A 13,698-nucleotide genomic window follows, 5' to 3' on the forward strand; every position below is an offset into this window, starting at 1 on the left:
CAAAACAATTACTTCCAGTAAATTTTACTTGCTGCACTGTTTTTATTTTTCTGCTTTTGCATAAAAGAACCTTAGACAGAAATTATTTGCCATGAACCAAGAATGATTAATTTTAATACTGACAATTGGGGAGCTGTGTAATAACTACCTTGCCACAACATGAAGTGGCTTATCACATAGGTGGAACACAACACCTCTCAGTATGTGTGTATGTGGCCATACCCTTATCAGTGTGTAACTGAGAAAAAGGTGACACCTGTGCCTCACTTTCTTTTTGGCTGTTCCTTCACTTCTTAATTTTCTGTGTGTCAGTCTCAGTACCTGTCATAAAGGATCTCAGAGCTTGTATGTACTAGTATCTGACTAACTGCTGTCTGTTGTTGTAGAAAGCCTTATTTATACTTTGTTGCTTAACGGTGTCATTCGCCCAAAAATGTAAATCAAGTTATTTTGGACTGAAGGATCCTACTGCAGACTGCGGCAATGGTGACCTCAGCAGTTTTACTGGGCAACATGGCAGCCGACAGCACACGCACACAGTCTGGAGTTACCTTAATGTTCTCCACAGTAGGTCTATAATTCAGGACTGCCGCATTTAAAGTCAAATAGGACTTGTGCTGCGTGCATGTGTGTGTGTGTGTGTGTGAGCACGCATATGCATACATGCACAGCAGGACTCCCAGAGGAACTGGGTTGACCTTCAAGAGACAGAAGCACATAGAAAGATTGAGGGACAGGAAATGAGTGAGGGAAAGAATGTGTGAGAGTGAGAAGAGATTTAAGTTATAACAGTGGATGAGTGTGTTAATATACTCTGCAAAGAGCGAGACCCCAGGGCTGGGACATTTGACAGATTTCTTGGCTTTGATGTCAAAACTGGAATGTCTAAAATTACAATAGGACAACGCACATTATGACGGTAATTAAGTGTATTTCAGCTAAAGTGTCTTCTGTTCTCTCTCTCTTCTGTTCCAGTTTAAGAAACGGTTCTACAACTTGGCCCCTGGTAAAGCAAAGCTTCCCCAGAATTAATATGCTTCATATTTTAGTTTCAGGTACAAATAATTTATTGTCACATCCATTCATAAACCACATATTTAAAGGTGTCATGTCATAGCGCCCCTTTCCGTTTTCCATGCACTTTGTTTATATTCTGTTCAACATTGTGCAGAAAGGTGACCAAGAACTGGTTTGAAGTATCAGATTAAACAAATGGCATAACACATTTAAAATGTTCACTCAAACAGTATCAGTCAGTCAAACAAATGTGTGCTGTCTGAAAGTTTTCCTTCAAATTCATGCACAGTAAATACAGGAGAAAGCAATAGACAATAGCCAGAGTTCAGGGTAAGCAGGTCTGTGGTCAAACTGCTGTAGCGTAATACTGATGAAAAGTTTGAGTACTTTGACAGGTATTGAATATGTACAGTAACGTAGTTCCAGGCGACACACAGTGTGTTAGTTCAGCAATTCATTCTTTCATGTAGTTCTGTACTAGCATACTATTATATACACAGTGTTAATTTATACAGCATAATAGATTACTTAGAAATTACACACTTAAATACAATACTTTACATAATACAATAATTAATTTTCCTTCCCAGTGTCATCTACACAGTAATCTCTCCACAGGCTCCACCACAACCCCATACTACCAGATTTCCAACTACTTAAACTAAGAACCCCAAACATCAGCGCTCCCGAGCAGCCTTATTGTGCACATGAACATCCACAATAACCTTTAACATGAAGTGGAGCCGCTCAGTGGGAAGAATACTGTGGTTGTAATGGGCACTGGGCAGCTCCCAGATTTAAATGCGTTTCACTGTATGAATGCAGCAAAACTTGACCTCCTATGCTCATTGCTCAGTCAATTATCCACGGATAAAGTTTAAAATTAGATTGAGGTCCGAGCCTTTAAACCTCTCCTCTCAGGTTAGGTTAGCCCCAGTTCTATGAAAGAACACCAATAACGTTTAGCTGTTTAAAGGTTTAAAGGTTCATATTTGAGTCTGGGACATTGGTCTGACTCCCCCATTTTAAGCAGAGAGAATAATACCTGGGCACTTCAGGAGCAGACTACCCAAATAAAATATACCGGAGCGCTCGGCTGGTCTGCACATGTTTATTATTTTGCAGGCTGACTGACGTTTGTGACTGACGTTTTCGACTTTCGTCTTCCTCAGAGTCAAACGGGTCCCACATTTTAATCCATCTAGACCGGGAACGCAGCTGTGTGTAATTTTAAGATTATTTTTTGGCTATTCAAAAATAGCAGATCTACAAGCTCATAGTGCGACCGAGTGCCATGCTATGAGCTTGCAGATCTGCTATTTTTTTTTAATCGTGAAAATGTGTGCAAATCTTTGAATATGTTTTTTTTATTTTTTATTATTATATATTGTTTTTTATTTTTATATTTTTTATGTTTAAAAAAAAAAGGATTTAGAAAACATTTTTAGAATCGGCTTCAGGTCTTAATGGGTCAAGCCTCCCTCCTCTCAGGGAATATATTAAGCCCCAGTTCCACCAGTGCTCCCAGCAGCATGCTCCACAGCGGCACGCAGACGAAGGTTAGTTTCAGGTCGGCCAGTCTCTCCAGCTTTGCGCACAGCGTGAGGCAGAAGGCCAGCTGGAGCAGCGTGGCAGTGAGGTACCACACCCTCACACGCAGGTCTGGGGAGCCGTTGCGCGGGTCGTAGCCCGGCTTGCAGCGGCCCGCCATCTTGACAGCCAGCATGAGCAGGAGAATGCCATCAAAGACCCAGACAGGGAGGAAGATGAGGAACCAGTTCCATTGCACCTATAGGAGGAAGGTGTATGTAAGGTAAGATATACTCAGTGGTGGGAAAAGTACTCAAATGTTTCACTTAAGTAAAAGTATCAATACTGCAATGTAGAAACACTGTTGAAAGTAAAGGTCCAGTAATCAAAATTTACTTGAGTAAAAGTACAAAAGTATTGGCATCAAACTATACTTAAAGTACCAAAAATAATAGTACTCATTATGCAGAATGTTCCGTTTCACAAGATATGTCTAAAATGTATTAAAAATATTTTGAAAATAGCCAAAGTTCAAATAGGGCTGAAGAGGTTAATGTATGTTTTTACTCCACTATTATTTAATAATTGTAGTGGAGTAAAAAGTACAATATTTGTCTCTGAGATGTAGTGGAGTAGAAGTAAAAGTATAGAAAATTGGAGTAAAGTAAAAAAAAAAAGTGTACTTAAGTACAGTACTTGAGTAGATGTACTTTCCACCACAAAACTATACTATACAAACTATACAATAAAAACTGGTCAAACATTGGCCAAATTATCAAATTATATAAGAAAGAGGCAACAATTGTGAAAATAGCAGATCTACAAGCTCACTTGCGAGGCGTTGTGAGCTTGTAGATCTGCTAATTTCACAATATGTATCTGTGGAACCAAGTAAAACTAAATTGAATGCCTTAACTCCTACATTCCAAGGTGGGGGGTGCCCAGTTCTAATATGATTATTATGGGGGGTCCCGGCCTGAAAAGGTTAAAAACCACTGAGTTATTGTACACCTTTCAGTCTACAATCTGGCATTCTTAACATTCTTGTAAAAACACCATCCACTGAAGACTAGTTACCTTTCCATCCAGTTTGAGGACCAGCATGATGAGAAAAACCAGGGTGAATATCCATGTCAACAGAACCCTCTGAGCCAGAGACATGACTGTCTGATGGTAGAGCTAGCCTAGACCTAGACAGAGAGAGAGGGGGGGGGGGGGGGGCAGTGCTATACCTTTGATTGAGATTCTTAAATTATTCTTATGCACTGTAATTGTAATATATATATTTTTTTTTACTTCTATAGTTTTTTACTGCATTCAAATGTCCCTTTATGTGTCCTGAATAGCTGTAGCCTATTTCCAATTCTAATGTCATTATTATTATTTTATTGTTTCATTTGATTAATGATTTATGTAAAGCACAAATTGCATTGCCTTCATTATGTTCAGTATGTGTTATTGTTAACGTTATGTAAGATAATACAAAATAAAATAAACTGAATTGGAATACCGTCTGCAAAAGGAAATATATTACAACGCTATTATTTCGTTTTGTAACAGTTAGTGGTGTAAAGTAACATTTACTCAAGTACTGTACTTAAGTACAATTTTGAGGTATTTTTTTTTACTTTACTGGAGTATTTCCAATTTTCAGTACTTTAACTTTTATTCCATTACATCAGAGGCAAATATTATACTTTTACTCCACTACAATTATTTGACAACTTTAGTTACTGGTTAGTTACTTTTACTTGCGTAAAAAATGTGAGTACTCTTTCCACCACTGCTGAGGACAATGTGTAAAAGGCACAACCACATTTAATAACAATGATCCATGGTATACCGTTGACAATTCATTCAAATCTAGTGTGTTTTCATTGAGGTTGACAATGGCTAACGTTAGCTTATTGCAAGATGATAACAACGTTACTGTTAATTCAACAACCACTTTATTACGTTACCTTGTTAATTTAAAGCGTTTCCAGGGCGACGGGCATCATTTTGGTGTCAAACTGAAACCCAATAAATATGTTCTAGCTCATCTTATTTGTTTAAGCGACAGTGAAACATAACATTATAAACGTGCTAACGGACGAACGCACTGTTGCCATATTTTGTGAGAGAAACAAGCAACCAGGTCTATGAAAACGAGCCCAAAATAAGCAACTATTACGCCACATAAGCACTTAAACTAAACCTGATATACATTGGCTATGAAAATAGCTAATGCCAATGAGCTTGTAGATCTGCTATTTTCAAAAGCTCTTGCAATAAAATGGGGAATATTTAGATTTTTTTTTAAATTAAACATTCTAAAAAACCGCAAACTACCAATATTTACAAGCAACTTTACAGAAAAAGAAGCCCAAAGTCGCTTATAATAGTTAGACATGGCAACGCTGGTTCCGTTATGTGCGTTGATCCCGCCCATCGAAGACAGGGATTGGTTGTTTCTCTTTACTGTAATTTATTCCATAGCCGTCATTGGACATGTCGCTCGTGCCAAATTCTTACCGTAAACGAAGTATATACGCGCATCAATGATTTAACCAGTGTTGCCATGTCGGCTTATTATAAGCGACTTTGGGCTTCTTTTTCTGTAAAGTTGCTTGTAAATATTGGTAGTTTGCGGGTTGCGTTTTTTTGGGGCTTGTTTCTAAAGTGTAGTTGCTTATTTAGGTTTGTTTCCAACATTTTTATTATTATTTGAACCAGTGGTTCTCAAATATTTTCATGAAAATGTTTTGTGCCCAGGGGAGCATTTGTGTTGTTAGAATATGTTTCAAAAATATTCCAAATATTACACGTTTTATTTCAAGAGGTTGGAGGTTACAAGCTCACAACGCGTTGCATCGCGGTTTAACGGGCTCATGTGGCCTAGTTGCTTCTTTTGGGCTTGTTTTCGTAGATCTGGTTGCTTATTTCTCTCACAAAATATGGCAACGCTGGATTTAACACCTCCATGTAATAAGTCCTTATTGCCGCTAGAGGGGAGTAAAGTACTGTCACTTTCACTGCAATTGAAACATTTATCCTTGTGATTGATTGATGGAATACTTTATTAACGGTTTACTAATTGTACAGTGGTACGATTATACAATGGTGTAAAAGGATAACACAAAAAGCCCCAAGGGCTTGTTTCCGTTGTGGTCCTGCCTGTGTATTCAATTCATCGAGACATTTAAAGACATACAATCAAACCCACGAACCGCAACATTTAATCTCAATCTCAAACTCAAATGTTACATTTAGCGACGTGTAAACTCTCTTGTCACGATGATAACCTGATTCTACATCGCATTATAATAAGTACATTTACTCAAGTACTGTACTTAAGTAAAATGTTGAGGTATTTTTTACTTTACTGGAGTATTTCCACCAATCGTCAATACTTTTACTTCTACTCCACTTCACCTCAGAGGCAAATATTGTTCTTTTACTCCACTACAATTATTTGAAAACTTTAGTTACTAGTTACTTTATAGATTTAGATTATTATTACAAAAATACATTACTCAGCCCTATACATTTCGGCCATTTGAAAAAAGCCAATCTACAAGCTCACAATACGTTGCATCGATCTGCTATTTTCAAAATATTTTCATACATTTGAAAACTGAAATGGGACATTCTGCATAATGAGTACTTTTAGTTTCGAAGTAGGCTATATTTTGATACCAATACTTTTATACTTTTTACTCAGGTACATTTTTTATTCACTTTTACTTGAAAGTTAGAGATCAGATAGTATATCTACATTGGAGTATTGATACTTTTACTTATAGCTGGGAGGGAATTCATAAAGATTGTGGGTCAGGGTACCCTGACCGTATACCCATACCTAACTAACACCATGCCAAAAATCAAAAACTAGTCACTAAGTGCACGATCTTTATGATTATTTTTTTTGACATATTCCTTCCCAGCCATTAAATAAAACATGTGAGTACTTCTTCCATCACTGTCCACCAGGACAACTGGATATTACCCAGGGAAGCATCCAGCACACATACTAGGATTCGGGACGCAAATGCTCTTGCGCCTTTACAACGATACTTTCGGCCTGGAGTCGAAGTAGCGTTTTCACGGTCTATGGGTACTGGGTAGAAAGGGAAAAGAGATCACTTCAAAAACTATCGACCACCACACCAGCAGCACCACACATTCAGCTTCAACAGCACACACACACAATGGAGCTGGTGGGTTCCATCCGTACACTTTAAATAACCTTGAATCAACGCGAGGTCGTCAGTCCAGAGGAGTTCACGAGGTAAGCCTGAAAAGCTTTATAATTACTGAAGCATGTTTGAACAGCACTGACCATCAGGATGTCATGTTTTTAAAGGACTGCTATTACAGTGTTGCCATGTCGGCTTTTTATGGGCGACTTTGGGCTTCTGTAAAGTCGCTTGTAAAAATTGGTGGTTGCCGTTTTTTGGGATTGTTCTTAAAGTGTAGTTACTTATTTTGGGTTTGTTTCCTAATGTTGTTTTAACCAGCAGTTCTCAAACATTGTTAAGGACCCCCAAATGAATAGGCCTATGTATTTGTCCATCTAAAAGTGTTTTGTGACCCCTGTACCAGATTTGTGTTGTTAAAAAAAATCTAAAATATTCCAAATATTCCACATTTTATTGCAATAGTTTTGGAAGATAACCGATAGCATTATCGGGTTATAAAGTGCTCATGTGGCCTGCTATAAATTGCTTATTTTGGGCTTGTTTTCATAGACATGGTTGCTTATGTCTCTCACAAAATCTGGCAACACTGATCACAGCTCTTTGTGATTGCATGCTATCTACCGTTAGCTTAGCTCAGCTTCTTTCTGAAGCTGTAAGCAGGATTTAACCTTATTTAATCATGCATGTCTCCACTGGACGGCAGTGATATAGATGACTACTACTGACTAATAGCTAATGAAGTATGACAATGCAAAGTTCTATTTTTTCTAAACTCTACTCTGTTTTATTCTATTCGGTTCCTGTTCTGTTTCGTTCTCCCATCTATTATCCAGTTATAGCTGTTATAGCTGTATAGGAGTCGGTACTGTTTATTGGTGATTTAAGATGCAGTGTGGGATTATAAACTGCATAGTGTGGCAGATTGTTGCAGTATGACATTTTTATGTCTGTCTGTCTACCTATATTCAACATGGATCAGTAGAACACCAGCAGCTACCAGCCAGGCTGACTCTGGGTCACATCCCCCCACTCACTCATTCCCCCCCCCCCCCCGAGGGGTCCCGACCCACAGGTTGAGAACCTCTGTGCTGGTTAACCTTACTTGGATGCCAGTCAGGTCGTTCACATTGGTTAACGACATGAGGTCACAAGGCAAACGTGGAGGCTGTTCTTTGCTGTTAGCACATCCCAGACACTGGAATATGGGTCATCAGAAGATTACAAAGCATGATGAAAAATCTGAGGGTTGTTTGTGCAAGTCAACATAGATCTGTCCCCATCCTCTCTCTTTCTGTCTGCTATATGTGGCATGCCTGCCCGAGCTGTCTGTTATAGTCTTATGCAATCAATCATCATAATCATACGGCCATATATGCCACACATACACTGCAAACACTGGTAAATGTTTACCGTGGACTGGTGAGTGAGTTTACTGCACGTGTGAGGTTCCTGTCCATTAAATTGACATTTTAAACAGTTTGGATTTTAGATAAGTTTATGGTACCACATTGTGTGTGTTAGAGCCCTGCACGGGCCGAGAATGTGGGCCCAAGCCCGGCCCTGGCCCATGGTATTCAGCCCGGCCCGGCCCCTGGCCCGATAGGTGGCGCAATTTTACAGTCCGAGCCCGGCCCTGGCCCGTGGTATTCAGCCCGAGCCCGGCCCTGGGCCCGTGTGTCAAATACAGAATCAGCCCAAAACGGGCCGGGCCGGGCTTCAATTATCAATTATCTGCGCAAAATGTTCTGTGAGCCCGAGCCCGGCCCTGGGCCCGTTTGTCAAATACAGAATCAGTCCGAGCCCGGGCCTGGCCCGTGGCATTCAGCCCGAGCCCGGCCCTGGGCCCGTGTGTCAAATACAGAATCAGCCCAAGCCCGGCCCGTTTTGGCGGGCCGGGCCGTGGGCGGGCTCTGGCGGGCCTGCAGGACTCTAGTGTGTGTGTGTGTGTGTGTGTGTGTGTGTGTGAGCACTGAGCAGTGACCACTATGATGTTGACAGATGAAGTGGAATCACTGTTAGTTACATTGTAGACAAACCAGTGTCTGATTACAGACAAGTCTTTTTGTTTCAATTTTTGTCCGTTTCTCTCTGTCCATTCTCTATGTCTTGCTGGCATGATTGGCCTGTAGTTAACTGCAGTGGTTCAGAGTGACTGGTTCAGAGTGTTTCGGTCAGACACAGACCTATATTGTTGTCTGTTGTCTCTCTCTCGTGCTCACTCTGTTCATCTAGCTCTTTGTTGTCTATTTTTGCATTTCCTCTAGCCGACGAACATGGCCAAAATGAAGTACCTTTTTTAGGATTTGTAGACCTTGAAAAGGTCATCCGCGCTTTTATTATCTAAACACGATTAGAAGTCATCCCCCGCCAACCAGCTGTTTCAAAAAGCAGATGAAAGGCTTTTAGCCAATTCAAAGAGAAGTGATCCTATTCATCGTGTCCTTGCCTCCCTGCAGGGAGGGATTGCCTGTGATTTTAGATTTAGATTTTACGGTTACCCTAACTTACAGGGCCAGACTCCTTGTAGCATTTTAGATATGTTAGTCCTTTTATGAGCCCACTCCCAGCCTCTGGTACTATACTAACATCAATGTGTGTGTGTAGACAGAAGGCCCTCTAAACCGGTCAATAAAAAATAGGCTTTCTTGTGTGTGTGTGTGTGTGTATAATTTGGGTAATGTGAGTGGGGCTACCCTCTCTTAACACGCATGCACGTCACATATTACACACACTTGCATGAAGCAGGAGTATTTCAGATATCCCACCATAGAAGGAGTGCTTGTGGTACTTCATTGGGTTTGTGCGTGTCTGTTGTCTCTGCTTATCTGTTTAGCCATTGCTTTTAAGAGTGATTTACTAATATCACAAGGCTAGGTATACTTCTCTCACTCTTTTCTCTCTCACGCACGCACGCACGCACACACACACACACACACACACACTTCTCTCTTTGAATCTCAAATGTAATTTTTACATGTCTCTATATCTTTCCATAGAAGGAGTGGTTGCAGGACTTGGTATTTCTTAATCGTGTGTGTGTGTGTGTGTAGCAGAATTTGTATATTTAAATTTGCCTTAGATATACTTACTTTGTCTCTCTCTCTCATACACACATACAGTACACACATGCACCTTTCTCGCTTTGGATATCAAATGTAATTTGGTAGTTGCTCTCCCAGACAAAACACTCTTCAACATGTCTAACGTCTCTCTCGTCTGTCTGTCTGTCTGTCTGTCTGTCTGTCTGTCTGCGCTTTGTTTTCCAAATTTCTAGTTCCTAATTTGTCTGAGTACCAAATAGCCAGCAGTGGAGGGAGTGCTCTTCCATCGGTGACACACGTGTGTGTACATGCGTCAGTGGTGCTTTACTAATCGGTCACTAAAACGTAACCAGTAACCACTTGCACCCCAACACCCGCTGTTCTCGGGGGAACATTTGTCAGAAATAGCCGATCTACAAGCTCACAACGTAATGCAGTTGTAACTCAGGTCCGTTTCACTAAGAAACTAAGTTTAAAGGAGTAGTTCTGTCAATTACACACTCCATGAAGCGTTGAATTCATGATTCATGAATCCAATCCAATAATTTGATGACCGGCGGAGTCAATTGATTCTCCTACTGAGCAGCCACCCGGTCATCCAATTCAATGCTTCATGGGGTGTGTAATTGATAGAAAATAAATAAGGCATTTCTTGGGTGAATTTCTCCTTAAGTGGTTAAAAATAGAGACGGAGAGAGATGGGAAAAGACAATGAAGAGATTAGAGTGAAAGATGAGAGCAGCCATTCTGCTCTGCTGGTCCATAGCAGGAAAGCACTGTGTGTGTGTGTGTGCCGTGTGACTGTCTGGTCTGGTGTTGAGACATTTCTTTGGAGCTCAAGTCTGCAGCCATGCATGCACAGTCAGCAGCACTGTGTGTGTGTGTGTGTGTGTGTTGTGTACTTGTTACTATACTTGTGAGGAACGAATGTCCGCACAATTAGCGTAGAATTTGAGAAGTAGACATTGCGTGCTGGTGTTGCGCATCGGAAATAGCAGATCTACTAGCTCGAGTAAGTCAGGCTTTAGGGTTAGGATTTAAAAAATCTAAAGAATAGTTAGAAACGTTAAAATAACCTTTAAAATGCTGATGTCCTCACAAGTATAATACAAAAGCTGTGTATGTCTGTCTGTTTTCAGTTTGTCTGTGGTCACTGGTTTCCTCTCCCTTTCTCAGACACACACACACACACACACACACACACACACACACACACACACACACACACACACACACACACACACACACACACACACACACACACACACACACACACACACACACACACACACACACACACACACACACACCACTTCTCCATTCTAAAGTATATGTGACCAGCTTGCCGTTCTATTTGAGGACATTGTGGTCTCCGGTACAGCGTTGAGACTGCAGCCAATCAGATTGGCCTGGTTCACTTAAAGGGCCATTTCCCTCTTGCTGATCTAGGATCAGGTCCGAGAGACTTCTCTCCTGTGTCTCCCCTACACTGTTTCATAAGGTTTGTGTCTCCCCTACACTGTTTCATAAGGTTTGTCTCTCCTGTGTCTCCTCTACACTGTTTCATAAGGTTTGTCTCCCCTGCTCCCTCTCGTCTGTCCTACTGTCCACACTCTTAAGAAGTATAGTATGTCACTTTGCCCTGTATTTATTTACATAAGAAAACTATATCATAATTATATATATATATATATATATGATTTTTATTCTTTTTAAATATTTGTTTTTTGGGGCTTTTCTGCCTTTCATTGATAGTTTTTAAGTGAAGATGGACAGGAGAGAGAAATGGGGAGAGACACACAGTGTCAGGCTACTTTAGAGCCTACGTGCCCGCACCGTTAGGCCAGCGATCCGGTCCGGTAAACACCAGCACACTACTCCTCTGACTGATAACTGCTGGTATAGAAAATAATAATTGGTAAAAAAGTGTCTTACTGTTTTGTTATGTAAACACAGAGTAGACAATGTTTTATCTGCAGTAGATGTTATAGGTGTGCTGTGAGATGATCATGAATGCATTTGAAGTCGTTTCTGTTTTCAGAGGAATGTCTCTTTAAGGGTTAATTGATATGGTCTGTTGGTGCAACGAGACCTGTGTGTGTTGGGGGGGGGGGGTCCTGCCACATGAGTAATACTCATGGAGGGTCTCTGGGTGTTACATGATCTGTTAGGGAATCACCCTGGTTGTGGTGGAAAACACGCATACACACACTCACACACACACACACACACACACACACACACACACACACACACACACACACACACACACACACACACACACACACACACACACACACACACACACATGCGTTCTTGCCCTAGCTCAAGGATGTAATCAGGCCCCTCATGAAATATACAGAGAACCCCGTGATGGACTGAAAAGAGAGAGAGAGAGGGAGAGAGCACGCGGAAGAAAGACAGATATAGACAGTGATAAGAAACGGTAGAGAGAAAGAAAGTGGGGCAGTGAAAGATGGATAGGGAATGAGTTGGTGTTGCCTAGTAAAACTGTCTGTCACAGTGGTTCCTCAACCGTTTTTCTGGATCAGGGCCCACTTGAAAATCCTGAAAGTGTTCGCGGCCCACCCATCTGACGACTTAACAAGTGTTCATGCTCATTTCCGGAGCATGATTATTTCAAATCGAAAGCAAAAGAGCGATGCATGCCTACTCAAAGGCAAAAGAGTGTGATGCATGCCTAGTCAAGAAGGGCCTGGTGTGTCCATTCTGAATAGAAGGCTGCTGGCTACAATGTGTCATTATACCATAATAGTCTTTCTTCCTGTGCCCTACTCAAAGCGAAAGAGTGATGCGACATGCGTGTTTGGATGCGTGTGAATCAACTGTCAACCATTAAGATCTGAGGCCGATTCTACAAATGTCATTTGTAGAAGTTTTCTGAAAAGAATATGTTTCTATGCCAGTGGTTCTCAAACCTTTTCATGTCAAGAATCCCTGAAATTACATATTTGACAGCGGACCCCCATCTCAAAATATTTTGTTCCAGGGACCCCCAGAAGCCAAGATTTGAGTTAAAATGTTTGCTTTTAAAATATATACAAGCTCATGTATACAAAACGACATATTTATAGTTATCGTGATTGTTCATGCTTGGTGCATGGCCCCTTAGGAGAAAATGATGCTTTAGTGAAGTAGGTGGATGCAGGGAATAAGTGCACCTTAAGCTTAGCTGGTCATGGCTACATTTGGAAGTTGAAACTATAGGCAAAGGAACAAGAGACTAGCATACATTTCCTCTATGGGTTGTTTGCAATATAATAACACAAAAAAAGGTCATGCAGAGTGCGTTCTCTGCCACAAAGAAAAAAACTATGCTAACAAGCTTTTCTTTGCTTTTCTGGCACATTGCAAAACCGACATGCACAGTAAGCTTGCACTCGCACCAAAAGTGACTACATTCAAGCGACAAAGCGACCGGCAGTCATTAATTTCCAATGGGTACTGGCTACACTGATCGACTTGGAGTGACGAGACACAAACGTTGATTTTGTTTATTCTATTGATACAGTAGATGTAGGTGAATTTGAAACAGAACATACAGCCTACCTAGGAGTCAACTCAACATATATAGGATACTTTGTACTTTGACAGCAGCGACTAGTCAAATAACATGCTCATACTGCATGCTTAATTTGAATTGAATCAATATTGAGCAACTGCATGGTCTACTTCTACTAACCCTATAGGTCACTCTCATCGGCCCCAGTGCGTGCGTGCGTGTTGATAGTATGCTAATGTTTTATTAAACTGGTTTTGACGAACCAGTCATACCAGTTCACAGTTGGACATAGGCCAGGGTGCTCGTAACTATTTTGGAATCTCTTCTTTCCAGTATCAGATTTTCTGATTTACATTTCAGAAATGCATATACATGAACATATATTAGTACATAGTATATACATATC

At 40.7% G+C, this 13,698-nt stretch overlaps 3 protein-coding genes across 5 annotated transcripts in view; 2 read left to right on the forward strand and 1 right to left on the reverse strand.

Moving 5' to 3' along the window:
- The window catches only part of llph (LLP homolog, long-term synaptic facilitation factor), a 152,723-nt gene that overhangs the window by 5,568 nt on the left and 133,457 nt on the right, over nt 1–13,698 (forward strand). The gene's annotated exons all lie outside the window — the stretch shown is intronic.
- On the reverse strand, nt 151–4,643 carry LOC308079521 (transmembrane protein 60-like). The gene is made up of 3 exons (XM_080421070.1): nt 4,509–4,643; nt 3,625–3,737; nt 151–2,806 (listed from the first exon to the last, which is right to left on the reverse strand). Exons 2-3 carry the CDS (start codon nt 3,706–3,708, stop codon nt 2,489–2,491), a joined length of 402 nt encoding a protein of 133 aa, XP_080277196.1. The 5' UTR covers nt 3,709–3,737; nt 4,509–4,643; the 3' UTR covers nt 151–2,488.
- The window catches only part of LOC308079429 (protein PHTF2), a 50,622-nt gene continuing 43,587 nt past the window's right edge, over nt 6,664–13,698 (forward strand). For all 3 annotated transcript variants that reach the window (XM_080420905.1, XM_080420906.1, XM_080420908.1), the window contains exon 1: nt 6,664–6,817. The gene's annotated coding sequence lies outside the window, so the exon portion shown is untranslated. The remainder of the gene's footprint in view (nt 6,818–13,698) is intronic.

The sequence above is a fragment of the Gymnoscopelus braueri genome, assembly GCF_963280865.1.
Source record: "Gymnoscopelus braueri genome assembly, chromosome: 23".
Classification (NCBI taxonomy): Eukaryota; Metazoa; Chordata; class Actinopteri; order Myctophiformes; family Myctophidae; genus Gymnoscopelus; species Gymnoscopelus braueri.